Source organism: Somniosus microcephalus, chromosome 1, assembly GCF_052327205.1.
Source record: "Somniosus microcephalus isolate GS21.2 chromosome 1, FLI_Smic_1.0, whole genome shotgun sequence".
Taxonomy (NCBI): domain Eukaryota; kingdom Metazoa; phylum Chordata; class Chondrichthyes; order Squaliformes; family Somniosidae; genus Somniosus; species Somniosus microcephalus.
Window position 1 is genome coordinate 186456109 of NC_140987.1, and position 25157 is coordinate 186481265.

A 25157-nucleotide genomic window follows, 5' to 3' on the forward strand; every position below is an offset into this window, starting at 1 on the left:
CTTACAACGCATCACTGATCTCCACCAAGCTGGTCTGCAGCAGAGTGGTAGGAGTGATGTGGCACTGACCCAGGAGAGGGATGGTGGTGAAAGGGGACATGGAAGTGTGAACTCCATTCTTCCACTTCTCACCCATTGCACCCCCCAGCCAATACCTGACACGCTGCCTTGTCTCCCGAGGGCCGTGTCTGCTCCTGTACAGGTGGAGGTGGAGCAGTATTTGGCTGGACCCTCAGGGACGCTAAAACCCAGAGGGCATAGGCAAAAAGCATCTCAGCAGTCAGGGCAGGGATCTGAGCAACAATCTGAGCAGCCTGCCTCTACCTCTGCTGAAGACACACAGGATGCACCACGTAGAAGTGGTAGAAAGTGTAAAGTCCAGAAATTTAATTCACCAAGGGTATGCACATGGATGTTTGATGAAATGTTAATTTTCCTTTTTTTATAATAGCACATAAAATTTATTGATTAACATCACTTCCACATTTTGCCCATTATTACATCCAAAGTGTCAACTCGCCCATTCATGTTTCATGATGAATGTCAATACAATATGGGACACTTTGGGCAGATGTGCAATGGGTGGATGAGTGGTTGAAGCACTGTTTAGTGCAAAGGAGGGGGGCGGGGGTGGTCCTGGTGGTAGGAGTGGTCGGCAGGATTTCATTTCTTATGTTTCACACTAGATGAACCTTTGCAATCTGAGGGCATCCCTGGCAGCAATGTAAGCAGCTGCTCTGGCGCTGGGTGCCCCATCTTCATCCTTTTGCTCCTCTATTTTCCCCTCATCCAAAAATGAGTGATGAGCCCCTTCATCATCCTCCATCTGCAATTCTCTCTGCTGTGCAATATTTTGCAGGATGCAGCACACCACTATCATTGCTGGAGACCTTGGCTGGCGAGTACGAAGGGCACCTCCAGAACTATCTAGGCACCTGAAGCACATCTTCAGCATTCCAATGGGTTGCCTGATGACACATCTGGTGCTCCTGCACATCATTGATGGGGTTCCTCACAGAAGCCACAGGCTAAGTTTGAAGGGGGTATCCCTTGTCTCCAACGAGCCAGCCCACAAGTCTGCTTTCTGGAATGAAAAGGTCTGGCATGTTGGAATGCCACATTATGAAGGCATCATGACAACTACCAGAGAATCTGGCACAACCCTGCATGAGCCTCTTGTGATTGCACATCAGCTGTGCATTAATGGACTTGCAGTTTATAAAAAACTCCTGGTTGCTGTAACAGCGCTCAGATTGCCATGTGTGTGCAGTCAACGGCACCCTGTACCTTGGGGAATCCAGCCAGAGAAGCTAATCCGAATTCCCACTCATTCTGGCTATTGTCATCACAGGAAATGTACATAATTGTCAGCCCTGACAACAATCCAGCAGTGACCTGCAGTATGTATTTATATGCAGCTGACTGGGATATCCTATGTCTCCGGTAGCGCAATAATTGAGGGCAGTGGTCACTTTCACAGCCACTGATAATGCGTGGCCACCAGTGAATGTCTGCGACCATCTGCGACCATCTGATGCAGCAATCTCAGCCTACGGAAGCACTGCTCTTCAGAGAGGTCAAGGAAGCCGTGTCTCTGCCTGTAAACCCTGTGATGTGGGTAGTGCCTCCTGCGACCTTGACCCCTCTCCTTTGTATGTGCTGATCCCATCACAGCATGTTGTCGCTGCCGTGGATGGTGATGGTCTTCCTCTCCGGATGTGCTGTCAAAAACATCCAACATGCCTCCATCCTGATCTGGTCTCTTTGAAATCCTCCAATGTTGAAAAAAAGCTGTATCCACACCAAACATTTGTCAGAGAGAAATGAGACACCTGCTGCAATGTGAGTTTTTATCCAGATGGGACAATGAGAAATTTAAATACCTATCTGAACTGCTACTTCCAAAAAATATATATTTCACTGAGAAGAAAAGGGTGTAAAAGAAAAGACAGCCATCCGTGGCTAAGTAAAGAAATTAAGGATAGTATTCGACTAAAAACAAGGGCATATAAGATAGCCAAATCTAGTGGGAGGATAGAGGATTGGGAAAACTTTAAAAGACAGCAAAAAATAACAAAAAGATTGATTCAAGGAAGATAGATTATGAAAGTAAATTAGCAAAAAATATAAAAACAGATAGTAAGAGTTTTTATAGTTATATAAAAAGAAAAAGGGTGGCTAAAGTAAATGTTGGTCCCTTAGAGGATGAGACCAGGAAATTAATGGTGGGAAATATGGAGATGGCAAAAACACTGAATGAATATTTTACATCAGTCTTTACAGTAGAAGACACTAAGAATATCCCAACACTGGACAAACAGGGGGCTAAAGGGGGGGGAAGGAGCTAAACACGATCAAAATCACTAAGGAAGTGGTACTCGGTAAAATAATGGGACTCAAGGCGGATAAATCACCTGGACCTAATGGCTTACATCCTAGGGTCTTGAGGGAAGTGGCGGTAGGGACCGTGGATGCATTGGTAATAATTTTCCAAAACTCCCTGGACTCGGCCAAGGTCCCGACAGACTGGAAAACTGCTAATGTAACACCCTTATTTAAAAAGGGCAGTAGACAGAAGGCTGGAAACTATAGACCGGTTAGCCTAACATCTGTGGTCGGTAAAATTTTGGAGTCCATTATTAAGGAGACAGTAACAGGACATTTGGATAATCATAATTTAATAGGACAAAGTCAGCATGGTTTCATGAAGGGGGAAGTCATGTTTGACAAATTTGCTGGAGTTCTTTGAGGAAGTAACGTATAGGGTGGATAAAGGGGAACCAGTGGACGTAGTGTATTTAGACTTCCAAAAGGCATTTGACAAGGTGCCACACAAAAGATTATTGCTTAAGATAAAAAATCACAGGATTGGGGGTAATATTCTGGCATGGATAGAGGATTGGCTATCTAACAGAAGGCAGAGAGTTGGGATAAATGGTTCATTCTCAGACTGGCAATCAGTAACTAGTGGTGTTCCACAGGGCTCAGTGCTGGGTCCCCAACTCTTTACAATCTATATTAACGATTTGGAGGAGGGGACCGAGTGTAACATATCAAAGTTTGCAGATGATACTAAGATAGGAGGGAAAGTAGTGAGTGAGGAGGACATAAAAAACCTGCAAGGGGACATCGACAGGCTAAGTGGGCAGAGATTTGGCAGATGGAATACAATACTGGAAAGTGTGAGGTTATGCACTTTGGCAGGAAAAATCATTATCTTAATGGCAAGAAACTGGAAAGTACTGAAGTACAAAGGGATCTGGGGGTCCTGGTGCACGAAACTCAAAAGGTTAGTATGCAGGTGCAGCAAGTGATTAAGAAGGCCAATGGAATGTTGGCTTTCATTGCTAGGGGAATAGAATATAAAAATAGGGAGGTATTGCTTCAGTTGTACAAGGTATTGGTGAGACCGCACCTGGAATACTGCGTACAGTTTTGGTGTCCATACTTAAGGACATACTTGCTCTTGAGTCAGTACAAAGAAGGTTCACTTGGTTAATCCCGGGGATGAGGGGATGGACATATGAGGAGAGGTTGAGTAGATTGGGACTCTACTCATTGGAGTTCAGAAGAATGAGAGGTGATCTTATTGAAACTTATAAGATTGTGAAGGGGTTGGATCGGGTGGATGCGGGGAAGATGTTCCCGATGATGGGTGAAACTAGAACTAGGGGGCAGAGTCTTAGAATAAGGGGCTGCTCTTTCAAAACTGAGATGAGGAGGAACTACTTCACTCAGAGGGTGGTAGGTCCATGGAATATGCTGCCCCAAAAAGCTGTAGAAGCTACATCATTACATAAATTTAAAACAGAAATAGAGAGTTTCCTAGAAGGGAATTAAAGGTTACGGGGAGCGGGCAGGAATTTGGACATGAGTCTAGGTTCGGATCGGTCATGGCCCTGTGGGTAGCGGAGCGGGCCCAGGGGCCGTGTAGCCTGATCCTGCTCCTATTTCGTGTGTCTAATTCTGTTAGATTCAGATGGTTCTGTGATAGTAGATTGGCGGTTAGGATCAGATCAGCCATGATCTTATTGAATGGCGGAGCAGGCTCGAGGGGCCAATTGGCCTACTCCTGCTCCTATTTCTTATGTTCTTAAATACCTATCTGAATTGCTACTTCAACTTGCCTCCATTTCCCTGGTCAGTTTCCCGAGCCCCAGGAAACCCGTGTTGCACAAGTTAAATTTGGAGCCAAGTTAAAAACAATTTGAAAAAACCTCTAACAAGGACGTTAATTGTGCCACTAAGTACCCGCTCACATCCAACAATTAAAATCACTGACTTCAGCATGTAGGTTTCTCATCAGCATCCAAATGCACATCAGTTAAGCCCAGAAGGTGGAGCCGGGTTGTGCTCCCACAATAAAATCAAAACATTTTAACCTCTCACCTGCTCCCAACCCAACTATGTTGCAATGTGCTGAAGCTGCATTTTAACCCTTTCTTACCTATGTTTACTAACGATACTTAGAATTTTGAGAACTGTCATAATATTTCTCCTTTTTCCCCCCCCAGTGTAAACATTCGAAGCTTACCTGGTCTGTCTCACAGACCGTGTCTAAAGCCCAGTATGTTCTCACTGTAGTAATGACCAGAACTGTATATCATACTCCAAATGTAACCGACTAGTCCCTCATATTAGCTATCACCTTAAGAAAGGCCTTGAAATAATGAAGTGAGTTACTATTATACAAACATTTAATTCATAATTACAAAAATCCTCTTCCTATTTTAGTGGAGGCATGAAGGTAAATTTGTTAACGCTGCTGCTAAAACAGCAGGGAGAAATTTCAGACAAATCCATTAAGCTAGTGTCTTGCAGCATCATTTCAGGACCAAGATTTTATTTGCCTGATTTCTTAGTGCACACTGCACTATTCATTTCAACACATTATCCATTAGTATGCCCAGATCGCCCTCCTGTGTTGTGTCCTGTACTTCATTACTCTATTTTTCCTCTTTGGAAGACTCCGCACATTTGCACGTTAAATTACATGTTATATCAGCCCAATTCCCCCTCTTCTGAGTTCAAAACTACATTCTCATTAATTTAAAATGATTACTTATCAGAAATTTATCTTGGTGGACATCATCACTGCAGCAGTTCAAAGCAGCACCCATCACCACCTCGGGGCAGTTAAGGACAGGCAACAGGAGTTTAAGACTATGATGGAAGTAGGAGGAATGTATAGTTACTTTTGCTTCGGAGAATGTTGTAGAGGGAGAGGCCTTTGGTAAGGGCAATATTAGCAGAGGAGAGGACAGCAAATCAAAAGACCAGCTGAGCCTCAACTCCCAGAAACAGTCAGGGATTTAACCAATCGTGGAGTAGTGACTCAATGCCAATTTTAATATCACAGACTGGACTCAAACAAAGTCTTTTTAGGAGAGTAGTTTCAATATATTTGTTGGTTTATGACTCCAGGACCTCCTGGCTATCAATCTGGCAACCTATTGCATTTGTGCAATTTTATATACAGTGTAATTTTCTAACTTTGCACTTTCAGCATGGCTTTCCATTGGAAGCACAAAATCAGAAGATCACCCATATCGTCTCCTTATTAGGGTAAAGTTTCCCTTTCCCAATAGTTTGCTTTCGGTCATCAAGCAAGAAATGATTCTGCATTACATTTGCAACATGATGTCTCTTAGCCTATTTGTTTGCAAAATGTCATCTTTATTTGTACCGTCGTACATAGGCTACATTATTATCCAAAAAGAGAGCGATAAAAAGATGAAAGAAAATGATGTAAAAAAATGTGCCTGGCTGAACCATATTGGGAATATTACAGCAGTAAGGTACAAGTTGTTCATAACTCAAACAACCCAGTCTACCTAAAACATGCCTTTCAGGCTACAGATTTAGAACAGCCCAAGTCATATGGAGTTTTAGTCTTTAACTTATTTAATTTGACATGAAAATAGTGGCTAAGTAAAATGCAAGTACGCAAGAGTTTATAAAATTATACACAAACCAATTTCCAGAGTTGTCTATTCAGAAACTCCATCAAGTAATTTATTTTTACTTCACAAAATGCACCAGTTTTTGCATTACATATCTTGTTTGCAGTTCGGTAATAAGCAAATACATTAGTCCAAAATTCCAATAAAATTTATTAATCTGCCTCATAGGGGAAAGAACGGAAAAAGAATAGTACTTTAATCATGTTTTTCACTGTTTGTAGACCTTACTTATTACAGGCAAATATTGTGCAATCATACAAGCTTGAAAGAATACAAACCAAACAGCTTTAATACATATAACACTATGGAAATCTTAGCAGTTAAAAGATTTGATATTTTTATTTTTATTTTTTTATAAAACAGCTGTAAATTGAGATTTATATAATTCACATTTTTATTAAAATCTCAAAATAACTTGTAGGCTTCCAAATTGCAGCACTTCGGTTTTCACTCAAACATTGAACTCCTACAAACCACAAACATATAATTAATGCATTACCACTTTACACCTGAGATGAGCAATGTCAATACAGTAGCAACATTTTGGGTAGACCTTTCCTTTCTGTTTTTCAACTTTGTGAATATGGCTTCCATTTAACTTACACATGTGTAGGATAAACCATTTACCACATTTCTAGTTTTACTACCAAAAGCAACTTTAATGATTAGAAAAGACGCTTTGGAAATTTGCGAATGGTAATTATAAAGAAAAAAGTGCTCAGCTGATAGAAAAAACCCCAGAAACAGAGTAAAGGTCAATACACAAATTACTTGTGCCATAACGGTACTTCTGTGGATTCATTTCTTGTAATCAGTATCATTTGTGCAGGTCCTCCCATTTTCCTCAATTTACTGAGAGCATGATTCTATGCACTACTTGTATCAGTTAACATCCCACTTAGCGTTTCTTAATCCACATTATTAATGAGGTCAATACCTGAGGTTAATAAATGAGCTCAACACTAGAACTAGCTACATTCTTTGCATACTCTTTTAGATCATTCTCATAGTTCAAAAGCAGTGCCCAACTTCTATAATTTGCAAAATTTATTTTGCATTTTTTTGACACCAGATTACTGTTAGAATATTTATTGCAGTACATTCTGATTTACAGTACAGAACTAGCTTTTAATAATCCTGTTAAATTCGGATTGGTCTTGTATAATTCACAAACAGCAATTGTATTTAAAACACATCTGTCAAATACATATAGATGGCTGTCGGTGAGATGTAGCACTAATTCCGTTGAGTGGTTCTGATGACATCATAACTCATGATAGCAAAGCTCAATAGTTCATCACAGAACCCTAGGATAAAAACTGTTGTGAACTCAGAGCTTTGGTTTTTCATAAAATATAGTCTATAGCTTTAAAAAAAACTATTTATACATCATTCAGTAGAGACTGCATGAGGCAGGTGATGAAAAACTGAAAATGTATAAAAGCTAGGGGCACTGGTTTATGATGACTGAATTAAGTCAAATTCTTGTTTTGTGGGATTACAGGATTTTCTTTATTTTTTAAAAGTTATTTTGGGGATCACATTCTATGATTTTGTTCTTTTCTGTCAAAACAGTGGCCTTGATAAAGATGTAGTAATTGAAGATATAGGGGTTCATATGGCTGGTATTTCTAATGCAATACAGGGAAATACACCATACACTATATTATGATTGTAAAGCATAGTCATGACACAAAAACAAAGGAGTGAGTCTCCACTTTGCAGTAGGTGTCATTATGATGATGAGGGCCAGACCAATACGACACTTAAAAGCATTGTCCTAATAAATCTAAAGCCTAATTGCAAAAAAACACCCTTTACTGCAAAGCACATGGTAAGATAAAGTTAAATTGCCAGGTAAGCTGAACATTCTGTCTTTATATGCTATATGGCACACATTCTTAACCTTCCACTCACATACTAAATGGTTGAAACCAGTAACTCATAATGACAATGTTTTGCTTAATAAAATGCTTTTTTTGCAAATACCAATACCCATCACCAAATTCCCATAGTTTGGTCTGCAGCTCCTTGCAATCACAATTAAAATTCAATGATCGAACAAACAGTAACAGTTGCCCTGAGCTAACTACAACCCTCCAATAGTGCAAACTGATGCTGTTGCGAGTGACAACTGACTTCACCCTGCTTTATACTACTGCAATTTAGCATCACTTATCACATAGGTGTATTTAATTTACTAAAGAGGAAAACAGAATCATTTCTATAGCCACAATTCCAGGTTTTTCAAATTTTTGTCCATCCATTGAATGTTCAGGCGAATCATCTCAAGTGCCACTTTGACAGTCCGCAGCTGTGAACCCTTGTCCGTCAGTGAATCAAAAAATGTTTGGACCTGTGATTAAAAAAAGTTAATTTTATTTAGAAAAAAAATGGAAAACCAAAAACAAATTTCCTGATCAGACTGTAGGAATGCAAGAAGATTTTCTTTTAGTGACTACATAAAACATTTGCTCGTGCTCACATCTTTTACTTGGATTTAGTACATGCAAGTTCTATAAACTGCTCTATATAGTAATCCACTGGATAATCTCGGATCAATTTCACAAACTGTCCACATAACCTCAAGAGATAAACAGACAGGAGGGAGATTAGTTGGTTAGCTCAGGCCAAAAAGGTAAGTGAAAGGGAAGAAGGATGGCGGTATTGTCTGGCATCCAGGAGTTGGTTGAGATTCTAGGCTTTTCTATCCAAAGAAAACATTTTTTTTGTTAAAGTGACAGTTGAGGGATAAGATAATAGAATACTTGATGTTGCTGCAAGACAGAGATAGAGTGCATGCACAAACGAGAGCGAGAGAGAGAGAAAAAAGCAGAATACGAGAGTGCGCGGATGTATGAATGCATGTGCCTGTAACAATGAGTTGGGAGATGGAGGCGGGTGCTGAGGAAAGAAATATGGTTATGAAAACAGGTTTATGCACATACAATTTTCAGCCAGTGCAGTTTTTATTCTCTCAAATGTCGTTACCTGGATTGGACTAAAAACTACTTTTATGATTACTAGGTCCATTCCCACTTGCTCCTGATTCTATTTTACAAGGAGCTTTTTAAGCCATGAGTAGATATTTCTTTGCAACCCTGATTTAAAAGATGGCTTCCTCACAACAAAGCTTACAAGCAGCTAAGCACTAAACCACAATTACTATCCTGAAAGATTCTCAAATGTAATAAATGAACTTGCTGACTGGTCTGGGGGAAGAAAGCATGGACTATGAACCAATCACAAGAATATTTTATTTTTTTATTTCCTAATTTGATCTATGACCCGGAATGGCTGAGATAAAGTTAAATATGGCATACTCATGACAAATCATTTGATCTGGGCAGCATGTTTTTTTCCTTAAGATGCTTGACATAGCCACTGCTATATGCAGTTTCATCAGTGTCTGTAGGGTAAACCTGATGAGATGATAAATATATATTTAAATACTGCTTTTTGTAATTAAATTAAACATTTTAAGCACACCATATTTAAAATCTTTTTAGGCGCTAGATCATGCCCCATCCGACAAAACATGCTGGCAAGCCACTCCAAGACCTCAGCTATTCTTAATCAAGCCACAGGGACACACAAGCTTACTTGGTCAACTAAATTCATACAACACATCGAAGAAAGATTAAAATATTTAGTAATCTTTGCACAATTAAAAAGCCACTGACCTCAGACAGGTGGCTCTTTGTTGAAAATTGTGATGTTGTTTCAGCGATAATGGTTTGAATAGGATATGATCCAAGGTGAAACCTAATAAGTAAACATTTTCATGCAATAAAATTTACAGTATGTCCAATAAAAAAGTTACATATTAGAAAACATTTAAAATGCTTTTATTAGGTTAAATACAACAACATGCATCTATATAGCATCGTTAACACAGGAAAAAACACATTCCAAGGTACTAGAGGCATAAGGAAAAAATTGCATTGTCACGTTGCCTGAGAAATAGAGAGAGATGTCAGAGAGAAGGGGAATGAGATGAGCTATATTATAATGGATTAAAAAAAACCTTATACAAGTTCGTTAAACTAAAGGAAAACAAAGTGCCAGGGCCCGACAGAATATATGCTGGAGTCCAGATGGAGATGAGGGGGAAAATTGCGGATGCCCTAGAATTTATATTTCAGGGCTCTACGGCGTGCTGGTGGATCAGAGATTGGCCAATTTATAAAGGGAGGCAGCTAATCCTGGTAATTACAGGCCAGTTAGTTTAACATTGGTGGTAGGGAATTTGTTTTAAATATTTTTTTTTTTTTTTTTTTTTTAAAATGGGATGTGGGAGTCACTGGCAAGGTCAGCATTTATTGCCCATCCCTAATTGCCCTCAAGAAGGTGGTGGTGAGCCACCTTCTTTAACCACTGCAGTCCGTATGGTGAAGGTACTCCCACAGTTAAGGAGGGAGTTCCAGGATTTTGACGCAGCGATGATGAAGGAATGGCAATATATTTCCAAGTCAGGATGGTGTGTGACTTGCAGGGGAATTTGGAGGTGGTGGTGTTCTCATGCACCTGCTGCCCTTGTCCTTCTAAGTGGAAGAGGTCGCGGGATTGGGAGGTGCTGTCAAAGAAGCCATGGCGAGTTGCTGCACTGCATCTTGTAGATAGTGGTGGCGAGAGTGAATGTTTAAGTTGATGGATGGGGTGCCAATCAAGCGGGCTGCTTTATCCTGGATGGTGTTGAGCTTCTTGAGTGTTGTTGAGGCTGCACTCATCCAGGCAAGTGGAGAGTATTTCATCAACTCCTGACTTGTGCCTTGTAGATGATGGAAAGGCTTTGGGGAGTCAGGAGTTGAGATACTCACCGCAGATTACCCAGCCTCTGACCTGCTCTTGTAGCCACAGTAATTATGTGGCTGGTCCAGTTAAGTTTCTGGTCAATGGTGACCCCCCAGGATGTTGTTGGTGGGGGAGTTGGCGATGGTAATGCCATTGAAAGTCAAGGGGCAGTGGTTAGACTCTCTTGTTGGAGATAGTCATTGCCTAGCATTTGTGTGGCGTGAATGTCACTTGCCACTTATTAGCCCAAGCTTGAATGTTGCTAGTCTTTGCTGCATGCAGGCATGGACTGCTTCATTATCTGAGGAGTTGCAAATGGAACTGAACACTCTGCAATCATCAGCGAACATATCCACTGCTGACCTTGATGATGGGGGTCATTGATGAAGCAGCTGGTGATGGTTGGGCCTAGGACACTGCCCTGGGGAACTACTGCAGCAATGTCCTGGGGCGGAGATGATTGGCCTCCAACAACCTCAACCATTTTCCTTTGTGCTAGGTATGACTCAAGCCATTGGAGAGTTTTCCCCCCCCCCCCGATTCTCATTGACTTCAATTTTACTAGGGCTCCCTGATGCTACATACGGTTAAATGCTGCCTTGATGTCAAGGGCAGTCACTCTCACTTCACCTCTGGAATTCAGCTCTTTTGTCCATGTTTGGACCTGGGCTGTAATGAGGCCTGGAGCAGAGTGGTTCTGGCAGAACCCAAACTGAGCATCAGTGAACAGGTTATTGGTGAGAAAGTGCTGCTTGATAGCACTGTCGACGACACCTTCCATCACTTTGCCAGTGATCGAGAGTAACCTGATGGGACGGTAATTGGCCAGATTTTATTTGCCCTGTTTTTTGTGGACAGGACATACTAGGGCAGTTTTCCACACTGACTGATAGATGCTAGTGCTGTAGCTGTGCTGGGGAAGCTTGACTAGAGGCGCAGCTAGTTCTGGAGCACAGGTCTTCAGCACCAGTGTCAGCTTTGGCTCACTTGGTAGCACACTCGCCTCTGAGTCAGAAGGTTGTAGGTTCAAGTCCTACTCCAGGGACTTGAGCACATGAAGCTAGGCTGACATTCCAATCATCTTCTTCTTAGGCAGTCCCTCGGAGCCGAGGATGACTTGCTTCCACACGAAAAATGAGTTATCAGGTGACTGATGAGTCCAATGCGGGACCTACAGTCTCTGTCACAGGTGGAACAGATGGTGGTTGACTGCTCTGTAGACCATGAGCTTGGTGCTGGGTTTGAGGTCCTGGTCTTCAAACACTCTCTTCCTCAGGCGACGGAAGACTGCACTGGCACACTGAAGGCGGTGTTGGACTTAGTCATCGATGTCTGCCTTTGTCAATAGTAGGCTCCCGAGGTATGGAAAGTGGTCCACATTATCAAAATCCATGACAAGGCCTTGGACAATCGGGGGGGGGGCAGTACTGTGTGGCGGGTCAGGTTGTTGGAGGACCTTTGTCTTATGGATGTTTAGTGCAAGGCCGCTTCGGTGAAGGTGTTGATGATGGTTTGGAGTTCGACCTCCAAGTGTGCGCAGACGCAAGCGTCGGCTGCATACTGTAATTCGATGACAGAGGATGGGATGACCTTGGATCTGGACTGGAGATCGAACAGTTTCCCGTTTGTTCTGCAGATTAGCTCCACTCCAACAGGGAGCTTACTGAGGATGAGATGGAGCATTGCAGCAAGGAAGATAGAGAAGAGTGTTGATGCGATGACAGCCTTGCTTGACCCCGGTCCGTACGCGAATTGGGTCTGTGGTGGATCTGTTGGTCAGGATCACAGCTTGCATGTCATCGCGAAACAGGCGGAGGATGGTGACAAACTTTTGAGGGCAGCCGAATTTGAGGAGGACACTCCATAATCCCTCAAGGTTGAGTGTTGAAGGCCTTTGTGAGGTCAAAGGCAGCCATGTACAGCGGTTGGTGCCGTTCCCTGCATTTCTCTTGTAATTGACACACGGTGAAGATCATGTCCATTGTGCCCTTTAGTGGGCGGAATCTGCACTGAGACTCTGGGAGGAGCTCTTCAGCCACTGGGAGAAGGCGGTTGAGGAGGATTCTTGCGATGACTTTCCCCGTGGCAGAGAGCGCAAGGAAACTCCTCTATAATTACCGCAATCTGACTTGTCACCTTTCTTGAAGATGGTCACGATTACGGCATCTCGGAGATCCCCTGGCATGTTCTCCTCCTTCCAAATAAGAGAAATGAGTTCATGTATTTGCACCAATAGTGCTTCTCCGCCATGCTTTAGTGCCTTGGCAGGGATTCCATCTTCTCCCGAGGCCTTGTTGTCCATCAGTTGTCGGATGGCCTTTTCAACCTCATGCCGGGCTGGGGTTGTGCTGAGGTGGCGGCGGGTAGCATGCTGCGGAATGGAGTGGAGGCCACTCGTGTCGAAGACAGAGTCACGGTTAAGGAGATCTTTGAAGTGCTCCTTCCAGTGGGCACTGACTGCCTCTCTGTCCTTGAGGAGTACCTCTCCGTTCTTGGCCCGCAGTGGGGTTGGACCTTGGGTGCTTGGGCCATAGGTGGTCTTGACTGCGCTGAAGAATCCACGTCGTCTGCTAGCTGCTGGATCTCCTGCTCTTTCTCCACCCACCATCTGTTCTTTAGGTCACAAGTTTTTTGTTGGACCTCAGCCTTAAGGTGTCTGTAGAGCTGCTTTCTTGCTCGAGTTGTATTGCTGCTTCCAGATCAGGAATGCCTTGCGCTTGCGACTTTAGTGCCTGGATCTCCTGGTCACTCTCGTCGAAGTGTTTCCCGGTTGAGTGACCGAGCATCTCTTCACAGGTGCTGATTATAGAGGCCTTGCGTGCAGACCAGGCACTGTGGACACTGTCTCTGAATCACTGGGAGTAGTCAGGTTGGTTGTGAGGCACAGACTGAATAGAGCTTTCTTAGCAGGGTCTTTGAGTGCTCCAGCGTGGATTTTCCTGCGTCATTGTTTCTGTTGCCGCCGCTGTTTTGGGGCTACATTGATGGAGATGACAGAGCGGATTAGGTGGTGGTCTGTCCAGCAGTCGTCAGCTCCTGTCATGATGTGGATGTCCTTGCGGTCCCTCGCTCGGATGAGGACGTAGTCCAGCAGATGCCTGTGCTTGGAGCAAGGGTGTTTCCATGAAACCTTGTACTTGTCTCTGATGGAAGGTGGTGTTGTTTATGACAAGGCTATGTTCTGAACATTTCGCCAAGAGGAGTGTACCGTTGGAGTTGGCTTTCCCTACTCCCTCTCTGCCGATCACACCTCTCCAGAGGTCTGTGGCCTTTCCAACTCTGGCATTAAAGTCACCAAGGAGGATCAGCTTGTCGTCCGTTGGGAATCGGGACAGCGATTGTTCGAGGCTGGAGTAGAATTCCTCTTTTGTCTCGTTTGTGGCTTCCAGTGTTGGAGCGTACGTACTGATGACTGTAACGCACTGGTTCTGGGCTAGGGTGAGCCGAAGAGTCATGAGGCATTCGTTTATTCCACAATGCAGCGCTGAGGGAGTGCTGCACTGTCGGAGGTGCCGTCTTGCAGGTGCCGTCTTGCGGATGAGACGTTAAACCGAGGCCCCATCTGGTCTCTCAGGTGGACGTAAAAGATCCCATAACACTATTTTGAAGAGGAGCAGGGGAGTTTATCCCTGGTGTCCTGGCCAATATTTATCCCTCACCCAACATAACAAACAGGTTTTTTGTTTGTGGGACCTTGCTGTGTGCAAATTGGCTGCCGCGTTTCCCACATTACAACAGGTGACTCCACTTCAAATAGTACTTCATTGGCTGTAAAGCGCTTTGAGACGTCCGATGGTCATGAAAGGTGCTATATAAATGCAAGTCTTTCTTTCTTTTACAGCCGAGTTGTTGTCAGGGCCCATAGCCTTTGCTGTATCCAGTGCACTCTGCCATTTCTTGATATCACGTGGAGTGAATCAAATTGGCTGAAGGCTGGCTTCAGTGATGGTGGGGACCTCAGGAGGAGGCCAATATGGATCACTTCTGGCTGGAGATGGTTGCAAACGCTTCAGCCTTGTCTTTTACACTCGCATGCTGGGCTCCACCATCATGGAGGATGGGGATACTCATGGAGCCTCCTCCTCCCGTTAGTTGTTTAACTGTCCACCACCATTCACAACATGATGCGGCAGGACTGCAGAGCTTTGATCTGATCTGCTGGTTGTGGGATCGCTTATAAAAAAAAAGTCTTTATCTAGGTAATTTAATTCTTAGAGAAAATAGTTAGAAGTTGCTATCATAGATTTCAAACGGAACAATCATGCTCAACAAACCTCAGATTTGTTTGAGGAGTTAACAGGCATTATATCTGAATGGAAGTAATCTTGGTGTTGTGCAAGAGCAGAGGAATTTGGGGGTACAGGTTCACAGGACATTATAGGCAGCCCCTCGGGTTGATAAATCCGTAAAAAAATTAACAATTAAAAAAAAAAAAATCACAAGGTATAGAATAAAAAAGCCAAGAGGTAAATAAACCTTTTATGAATTTCTATGTATAACATAAGGCTTATAAAGTAATATAAACATTTTCATAAGGATCTGATGGCACCACATTTATTTTATGAATAAATACATTTAGTGAATTTAAGAATATCAGTATCAGGAACCTACTTTTTAACCAGATTATCCCAATTTTCCTTAACAAAATCCCAAGCAAAGAGATATCCGACGAAGCTTCTGCTGGAAGTAGCAAGAATGGTGGGTAGTTCCTGCGTCCTTATCATACCATGTTGCAAGCTCTCATACATCAACCTAGGAAATGAAGCATTAATATTCTATTCAGTATCTACAAAGCAATACCTAAAAGTAAACAATACATGAATTAGGGAGAAATGATCCTGGCTTTTAAAACCATAAGACAATTCAGAAATTCAAGCAAAACCTCTGCTCTTGGTCTAATTTGTTTAGTTGAAGATTTGATTACTTAATTTTAAACAGACAGGAGGAGATTTTCTCTATGCCATTTGTAGAGAAATTCTATACTTTTTTTTAAACAAACAATTACAATTTTAAGAATAGCACAGAGGAAATCCCTGTCCAAAATGCCCGCCTTTCCCAAGGCAAATAAGTATATAATCATTTGAGGGTCTTCTCATGAATATTTTTCGAGAAAGCGGAGGACTTTTCATTATTTGAGCTACTTTAAAAAAAATCAATAATGGGGAATTATGACCAAAAGCCTACTGTCTTGTTATGTCACCTTCAATCAATTTTTCTAACATTTTGTTTAAACAGTGAAGGCTAATAAGATTTAACATGCAATATTCAAGTTATACATTACTTGGGTTCATACAACTGGCCCTTATGGACAAAACTAAAAGTATTTCTTAAACAAAAACAGAAAATGCTGGAAACACTTGAGGTCAGTCACATTTTGAGAACAGACGAGTTAACACAACACGTATCAATCTTTCGTCAGAGTTGAAACATATTATTGATGACTAGCATTTCAAAAGGAACAGAACAGAAAAGGGAAGGGAAATAAACGCACGTTAGCACAGTTTCTCTGCTGATTGTGAATATACTCTTATTTCAACAAGCTGGTAGTAGGCATGAAAATGTAGAGTTGGTGTTCTACAAACCAGATCAGATGCGGAGCATCGTTGCGGTTTGACATGGCGATCAGCATTTTGCTTTTCTCTGCCTCCGACTGCATGTAATTATACATCTGGATTATGAATGTCCAGCCCTCGTCGTTACGTGCTCCAACACTGTAGATCGTTGTCGTGAGATCAGATGGTAGGCTGCAATAAGAAAGCGAAACTGATACATACATACTTTAAAAAAGACTAGGTGGAATGAACATGGAAAAGAAGTTACCTGTACTGAAAAAGGAACAGTAAATTTAGAGACAATGGCCCGTCTTTTCCAATCGCAGGCCTCCCGCGTGTGGAGGCCTGCGATCTGGAGAAATCTGCGCCCTTACCAGAGAGCTCCTGGGACGCACACGCTTCCAATCCTGGGCCGCTCCAAGCTCCAAGTGCGCAGGGCCCACGTATCCCAGAGGCGCAGGCAGTTCGCAGCGTCCCTGGGATCACGTGGGCCATGGGGAGCCAATCAAAGAAGGGAATCTCCCTTCATACACTTGACAGGAAGACCTGTCAACTATATGAATGGAGATCACCCCAAAAACATAGTAAAACTTTAAATAAATTTTTTTTTTTTTTTTTTTTTTAAATCACATTTTTAAAATGACTTGAAATTACAATAAATTAAATATTTTAAACAAAATTTTTTCAAAAATATAAAATTTAAGTTTTTTTACAAGGCTAAAAATAAACTTACCTCAGTATTTTTTACATGATAAATCAATGATTTTTTTTTTTTATTTTTTTTATTTTTTTAAAACTTTTTTCAACTCTTATCCTGGTAAAAGCAGGCCTTATGCCTGCTTTTACCAGGCGTAAGATTTCCAAGGGTTTTCTACAGGCGGAGGTTCTCCAAAAGGCGGAATTATCTGCCCGCAGAGGCCCTTCTCCAGGGCAGGCGGAGGATCTGTCAAGACCATTCTTGACAGATCGGAAATGTCGGTTTTCAGCGCATGCCTAAAACCGGCATTTCTGATGTCCCTATGGGTGCATACACAGCCTGTAGGGATCGGAATATCCGGGCCATGGTTAGAAACTAAGGAAATCTGGACGTAAAATGGAATTCGAGTATCTATTCTGCATTAATTGTACACTTACGGAATAAATTGTCTACCAACTCAGTGAAGGTAAACCTAACTGAAGCATTCAAAACAGCAACACTGCAAATGGCCTTGCTGGTCGACCACGAGGAGCTGGCGGCTGGGAGTGTAAATTCAATCTTCTTCACTCTCCTCTCCCTCTTCTTGGTCAACCACTGGCTGGGCAGGCTGCATTTCTTGGGTGTGTGAAATGAGGAAGACACAAAGGTGGAGTTGTGGTGAAGGGAGGGCGGGAAAGCAAGAGGCACATGCGAGAAGCAGGATAACGTATGCGGATAGAAACATAGAAGATAGGAGGAGTAGACCATTCGGCCCCTCGAGCCTTATTCCGCCATTTAATGAGATCATGGCTGATCATCCAAATTCAGTACCCTGTCCCTGCTTTCTCCCCATATCCCTTAAGCCTCAAGAAAAATATCCAACTCCTTCTTGAATATATTTAATAAGTCAGTCTCAACTGCCTTCTGTGGTAGATAACTCCACAGGTTCACCACTCTCTGGGTGAAGAAATTCCTCATCAGTCCTAAATGGCTTACCCCTTATCCTTAGACTGTGACCCCTGGTTCTGGATTCCCCCGCCATCAGGAATATCCTTCCTGCATCTAGTCCTGTTAGAATTTTATGTTTAAATGAGATCCCCGCTCATTCTTCTAAACTCTAGCAAATATAAGCCTAATCGACCCAATCTCTCTCCATACGTCATTCCTGCCATCCCAGGTATCAGTCTGGTGAATCTTCGCTGCACTCCCTCCATGGCAAGAACATCCTTACTCAGTTAAGGTGAGCAAAACTGCACACAATACTCAAGGTGTGGTCTCACCAAGGCCCTGTACAACTGCAGCAAGACATGCTTGCTCCTGTACTCGAATCCTCTCGCTATGAAGGCCAACATACCATTTGCCTTCTTAACCGCCTGCTGCACCTGCATGCTTACCTTCAGCAACTGGTGCACAAGGACACCCAGGTCTCGTTGCACTGCCCCTTTTCCCAATCTATTGCCATTTAGATAATAATCTGCCTTCCTGTTTTTGCCACCAAAGTGGATAAACTCACATTTATCCACATTATACTGCATCTGCCATATCACCCAACCTGTCCAAATCATACTGGAGTTTCTCTGCATCCTCCTCATAGCACACATGCCCACCCAGCTTTGTGTCGTCTGCAAACTTGGAGATATTACATCTAGTTCTCTCGTCTAGATCATTAATATATATTGTGAATAGTTGGGGTCCTAGCACCGATCCCTGTGGTACCCCACTAGTCACTGCCTGCCACTCGGCAAAGACCCGTTTATTCCAACTCTTTGCTTACTGTCTGCCAACCAGTTCTCTATCCAATTCAGTACCTTACCCCCAATCCCATGTGCCTTAACTTTGCATGCCAATCTCTTACACGGGACCTTATCGAAAGCCTTCTGAAAGTCCAAATACACCACATCCACTGGTTCTCCCTTATCTATTCTACCAGTTACATCCCCCAAAAATTACAGTAGATTAGTCAAACATGGTTTACCTTTTGTAAATCCAGGTTGACTTTGTCCAATCCGGTCACTGTTTTCCAAGTGCTCTGCTATTACATCTTTTATAATGGACTCTAGCATTTTCCCCACTACTGATGTCAGGCTTACCGGTCTATAATTCCTCGTTTTCTCTCTACCACCTTTTTTAAATAGTGGGGGTACATTAGCTACCTTCCAATCCATGGGAACTATTCCAGAGTCTATAAAATTTTGGAAGATGACCAGCAATGCATCTACTATTTCTAGGGCCACTTCCTTAAGTACCCTAGGATGTAGATTATCAGGCCCTGGGGATTGATCGGCCTTAAATCCCGTCAATTTCCCTAACACCATTTCCCTACAATTACTGATTTCATTCAGTTCCTCCCTCTCATTAGACCCTATGTTCCCTGACATCTCTGGAAGGTTATGTGTGTCCTCCTTTGTGAAGACAAAACCAATGTATGTATTTAATTGGTCTGCCATTTCTTTGTTCCCTATTATAAATTCCCCTGATTCTGACTGCAAGGGACCTACGCTTGACTTCACCAATCTTTTTCTCTTCAAATATATCTATAGAAGCTTTTACAGTCAGTTATGTTCCCTGCAAGCTTACTCTCATATTCTATTTCCCCCCTCTTAATTAATCCATTTGTCCTCCTTTGCTGTATCCTAAACTGCTCCCAATCTTCAGGTTTGCTGCTTTTTCTGGCCAATTTATGTGTCCTCTCCTTGGATCTTATGCTATCCCTAATTCCCCTTGTTAGCCACGTTTGAATCACTTGTTTTATTTTTATGCCAAACAGGGATGAAAAAATTCTGTAGTTCATCCACGTGATCTTCAAATGTTTGCCATTGCCTATCCACTATCAACCCTTGAAGTAACGTTCCCCAATCCATCCTAGCCAACTCGCGCCTCATACCATCGTAGTTTCCTTTATTTAAATTCAGGATCCTAGTCTGAGTCAAATACTTCACTCTCCATCTTAATGAAGAATTCTATCATATCATGATCCCTCTTCCCCAAGGGGCCTTTCACAGCAACATTGCGAATTAATCCTCTCTCATTACATAATGCCCAGTCTAAGGTGGCCTGATCTCTAGTTGGTTCCTTGACATATTGGTCCAGGAAACCATCCCATATACACTCCAGGAATTCCTCCTCCACAGTATTGTTACTAATTTGGTTAGCCCAATCTATATTTAGATTAAAGTCACCCATGATAACTGCTGTGCCCTTATTGCACGCGTCTCTAATTTCCCGTTTAATGCCATCCCCAACCTCAGCATTACTGTTTGGGGGTCTGTATACAACTCCCATTAACATTTTCTGCCCCATGGTATTTCTCAGCTCTACCCATACAGATTTCACATCATCAGAGCTAATATCCTTCCTTACTATTGTGTTAATCTCCTCTTTAACCAGCAATGCTACCCCACCTCCTTTTCCTTTTTGCTTGTCCTTCCTGAATATTGAATACCTCTGGATGTTGAATTCCCAGCCTTGGCCATGTCTCCATAATTCCAATTAAATCATATCCGTTTACATCTATTTGAGCAGCTAATTCATCCACCTTATTATGAATGCTCCTCGCATTCAGACACAAAGCCTTCAGACTTGTTTTTTTTAAAACACTTATTCCTTTTAGAATTATTATTTACTGTAGCCCTGTTTGATTTACACCTTTGATTTCTCGGCCTTCCACTTTTGCTTTTCTCCTTCCTGTCTATTGTTTCTATCCTTGCTTCCCTTTCCTCTGTCTCCCTGCACAGGTTCCCAACCCCTTGTCAATTTAGTTTAAACCCTCCCCAACAGCACTAGCAAACACTCCCCCAGGACATCGGTCCCGGTCCCGCCCAGGTGCAAACCGTCCAGTTTGTACTGGTCCCACCTCCCCCAGAACTGGTTCCAATGTCCCAGGATTTTGAATCCCTCCCCCTTGCACCATTCCTCTAGCCACATATTCATCTGAAATACCCTTCTATTTCTACTCTGACTAGCATGTGGCACTGGTAGCAATCCTGAGATTACTACCTTTGAGGTCCTGTTTTTTAATTTACCTCCTAACTCCCTATATTCAGTTTTTAGGACCTTATCCTGTTTTTTACCGATATCGTTGGTACTTATATGCACCACGACAACTGGTTGTTCACCCTACCCCTCCAGAATGCCCTGCAGCTGCCCCGAGACATCCTTTACCCCTGCACCAGGGAGGCAACATACCAGTATCTTGTATCCTTTCAGCCCTGCTGTTGGCCAAGGGCTCAGCCATGCCCCTGCCAAGAATGGCCAGCACTGTCTCCTCCAAGAGGGTGAGGTGAGGCTCAGAATGGGAGATGTACTCATCATTGGTAGATTGTTGGTAGGTGAGTGATGGGGCGGGGGGGGGGGGGGGGGGAAAGAGAGGAGTCGTGCATTGAGCAGTGTGTGAGGCGTGTGATGCAGTTGGTAAGTGATGGCTTATGAAGATGCATTCACTGAGCTTGACCAGTGGTCTCAAGTCATGAAGCTTCTTTGGGCACTGGAGCCAGGTGGTGGGGGTGACACTGCTGCCAGTGACGGCCTCCGTAATGTGGTCCCACATCGTCCTTTCTGGAGGGCTTCCTAGCCCCTGTGGGTAGAGGGCCGCTCTTGCAGTGTTGATGCCCTGCGCAAAGCTGGAGTGGTGTGTGTGAGATCCTGGGTGCCCCTTCCCTGGCTTGCTCAGCCATTTGTGTCAGTGCTAAAGCAATTTTCCCTTTTGAGTTTCAGAAGGGAATTCGGTTTAAAGTGCTGAAGAATCCCATTTGGAGCTTCTTTTTAATGCTAATTTTTTTATTGAAAGGCAGTGAGGGCTGAAAGCTGCATTTTTTCACTGCATTGTAATTTTTATTAGTTCTGAATGCATTGCCCCTTTACTTCATAGCCCCTTTAATTGCCCACAATTCCTTGCAAACTCCAATGTCGCTCCCCAAGGCAGTAAGAATCTGCAATGCTGACTGTGGACGGTAACCTCATGTCTGAGGCCTCCATTAACACCACCAGGTTGCATGGTAAGTTAGCGCTCATATCGCCATTGCCCAGTAGCGCTGCAGCCATTTTCAGCAGCCGTTAACTCGAGTTGCCAGTGATACCGGCAATTCCCTTGGCATACACAAATTCCACTCTCTCCCCCCCACCCCCAAGTATTTAACCTTAGTCCATAAATTAAGGACAGATGTAATGCAAATACTGCTGCATCTGTCATCGTATTGCAGGCAATGCACAAGTCAGCCAGGCCAGCTGGTTTGAGATTGTACTGCTATAATCATGAAACAGTCATGGGATTTAACTAACTTTTTAAAAACTGTCTAGATACTCATCTAAATCGGGTAGCATACCACTACCACCCCCAAACCTCACACCACAAGGTAATCAATCATACAGTCATTCAGACACAGCACAAAGTAAAATAGGATTTTCAACTATGATTTTGCCATGAAATGTTTGAGTGTGTGAATTTTCATTGCTTAAACTTTACATTGTGACAATAACAACCTTCACACGAAAAAAAACTGGTTGCCAGCCAGGCTTAAATCCAAGTCAACAAGTTGTAATTGAACGATTTTGGATTGCTTACTGAAGTTTCTGACTTGTTAGTGTTCATGGAACATGCATAATCTGTACAGAGACAGTGTGAAAGAGAGTCATAACTCAGTAGAGTCAGCAACACGCAGTGGAAAAACCAGCCAGGAGCACCAGTCATACACAAGGGCTTCTCCATCTGGCGGTGGACATTAGGCTACCACCGAGTAACCCTGAATTTAAAACAGAATCTTGTTAATGCCTAAACAACCATTACAAGGGAGGCAATTTGAATAAGATGGGCTCTTAATGATACTTAAGTTTTGTGACAAAAAGAATCAAATGCACTAGTGATCTTTTGCATTCTTCAGAAGCGGGTTGTAGGGACAATCTACTAGGTCCGAGATCAGTGGACAGAGTCCTAGGGTAAGAATGGAAGATGGGTCTAAGGCAAGTATACTCACAGGCCCAATCAGTAAAATGACAAATTTTTAGGAATGAAAAAGAAAGTTTCCAACAGACAGCTTGCCTGCAAAAGGCCAAAATCACTAGTTTCCATAAAATATCTAACAAATTAAAAAAAGTAAACTATGATCTGCAAGTACAGTTCCCACCGCTTAGAGAGTATGTTGCTGGCCGGTGTAAGAGATAAATGATGGTATGAAGTAGTGAAGGCATAAAAGAACTCCGGATAATTATGTTCAGCACAGAGGGTGATTCAGAAGCCTGCACTGACAATCGATGCATGTGTCAACTTTGCTGAGATTTAAAACCCTGGAACCGTCAGCTGTCTGTAGAAGGGCGAGTTAAAGGGCCGGGTATGCACTCTCATCCGAAAACAGAGTCAGAATGTTTCACTTCAATTCTTTATTATTTTTAAGCTGGATTATACTTAATTGGCCCCTTTCCAAAATTAAAAATGTGTCCAACTCAGCAAAAAGGGCTTGCAGCAGTGGCACAAGTTCTGGAGGATATGGGGGAGCAATAGGTAATCACATTTTAACTGCCCGAAATAGCTGGCCCTATTTTGAGCAGTTAAGCAGCTCCTTTGTAATTGACACCTATAGTAAAGGCAAATGGCCCAATATAGGTGGCTGTCCGGGATAAGCAGGGACAGTGAAAGTACTGGGGACTGTAATTAAATAAACACATGGTTATTTAAGCAGGGTGAATTACTAGAGTCTACTAATTCCCTCTGCACTTTCCCTATATTACATTACACAGGCTACACTTTAAAAGTACTTCATTGGCTATAAAGCACTTTGGGACGTCCTGAAGTTGTGGAAGGTGCTATATAAATGCAAGTTATTTCTCTTTTCTCTCTCTTTGAACTATGACTGGGCTACACTACACATGCACACTGGTGATAATATCCTGTGGAGATTTTTTTTTTTAAATGATCAATCATAGGTCATATTTGTAAGACACGCTGAATAAAACACCCAGGTGCAGGTCAAGTATAAAAAAATGAAATCTATTTCTACAAATATCAAAAGAAAAGAATCATTAGAGACTCAAAGTAGAGCCTATAGGCCCTTTGATACTTGAAAATACAAATACAGCAAGAATGTAATGTCAGCTTAACCACTTACAAGCTGAAGTCTTTAGAATTCTTCCACTTGGTAAACAGTTCACTTGCACTCTGGACACATTTACTATAGCTGTAATCACAAGCAACATCAAGAAGTGTGGAACGAAGTTGCCTTTCAGACAGTGATCCATTGTTACTCCAGGTTTGCTGATCAATCAGGTCTCCAAAAATATCAAAAATATATTTCTGCAATACAGACATTTGGATAGGACACAAAAGTTCATCAGTGGCAATGATCACATTCCACAACACAAGTCTTATTCCACAACAATTCCAAGTTATCCCAGAACAACTCAAGACCTCGAATATACTATACAGATAAATATAAAGCCCCCCTCCACTCCAGCCGATATGGGAAAGGGTAAGAATTGTTCAGAAAAATTTGTATAAAGAAAAAAGGAATGTTGGGAGTGGTTTAAAACAAAACATTGGCGACCCCAATTTTATGCTCTAAAAAGAAACCAGCAAATGAGCATAAACAGCATTATACATATTGACAAAGTTGTGAGAAAACAAATAAAAGACTTTCTGTATTTTTCCACAATTACATTTACAGTACCTTATAGTTAAGATTCAATGTCCTTCGGTTATGTCTATGACACTACAGGTATATGGCAGGTAGAATAGAATAATTCCACAAAAATGTTGTACGACTCTGTTCCAGAACACACACAAATTTACAAGACACTAAGGATAAAAACAGCAAATACCTTCATCCGGCCAGCAAGCATCAGCATGCCCCTCTTTTGCACAAGCCTGTAGATACGGGTGAGCTGAAGCAATGTTTCAGTTATTGGTGCAGTGCTGCTTTCATTCTTCATATATTTGGTCATAGACAGTGCCGCTCTCACTGAGATTTTCCCTGCACTAAGGGTAATAAGAAAAAACACATTAGTCCACACAACTCTGGAATCCAAGAATGTATTTTTAAACTCCACTGTGGCATGTAAAGCATTATTCACAGCCAGAATAGTGTTCACAGAATCATAGAGTACAGAAGGAGGCCATTCAGCCCATCGAGCCTGTGCCCGCTCTTTGAAAGAGCTATCCAACTAGTCCCACTCCCCCGCGCTTTC

The 25157-nt window shown here is 42.5% G+C and overlaps 1 protein-coding gene across 1 annotated transcript in view; it reads right to left on the minus strand.

Annotated features, from left to right (window-relative positions):
- Window positions 1-5986: 5986 nt before the first annotated feature.
- lnpep (leucyl/cystinyl aminopeptidase) overlaps window positions 5987-25157 on the minus strand; it is a 132676-nt gene continuing 113505 nt past the window's right edge. The window contains exons 13-18 of the mRNA XM_085988124.1: window positions 24792-24948; window positions 24083-24267; window positions 16340-16501; window positions 15369-15509; window positions 9647-9728; window positions 5987-8319 (exon numbers count right to left, since the gene is read on the minus strand). Coding sequence (XP_085844250.1) covers window positions 8188-8319; window positions 9647-9728; window positions 15369-15509; window positions 16340-16501; window positions 24083-24267; window positions 24792-24948 — 859 coding nt within the window. The 3' untranslated portion in view covers window positions 5987-8187. The remainder of the gene's footprint in view (window positions 8320-9646; window positions 9729-15368; window positions 15510-16339; window positions 16502-24082; window positions 24268-24791; window positions 24949-25157) is intronic.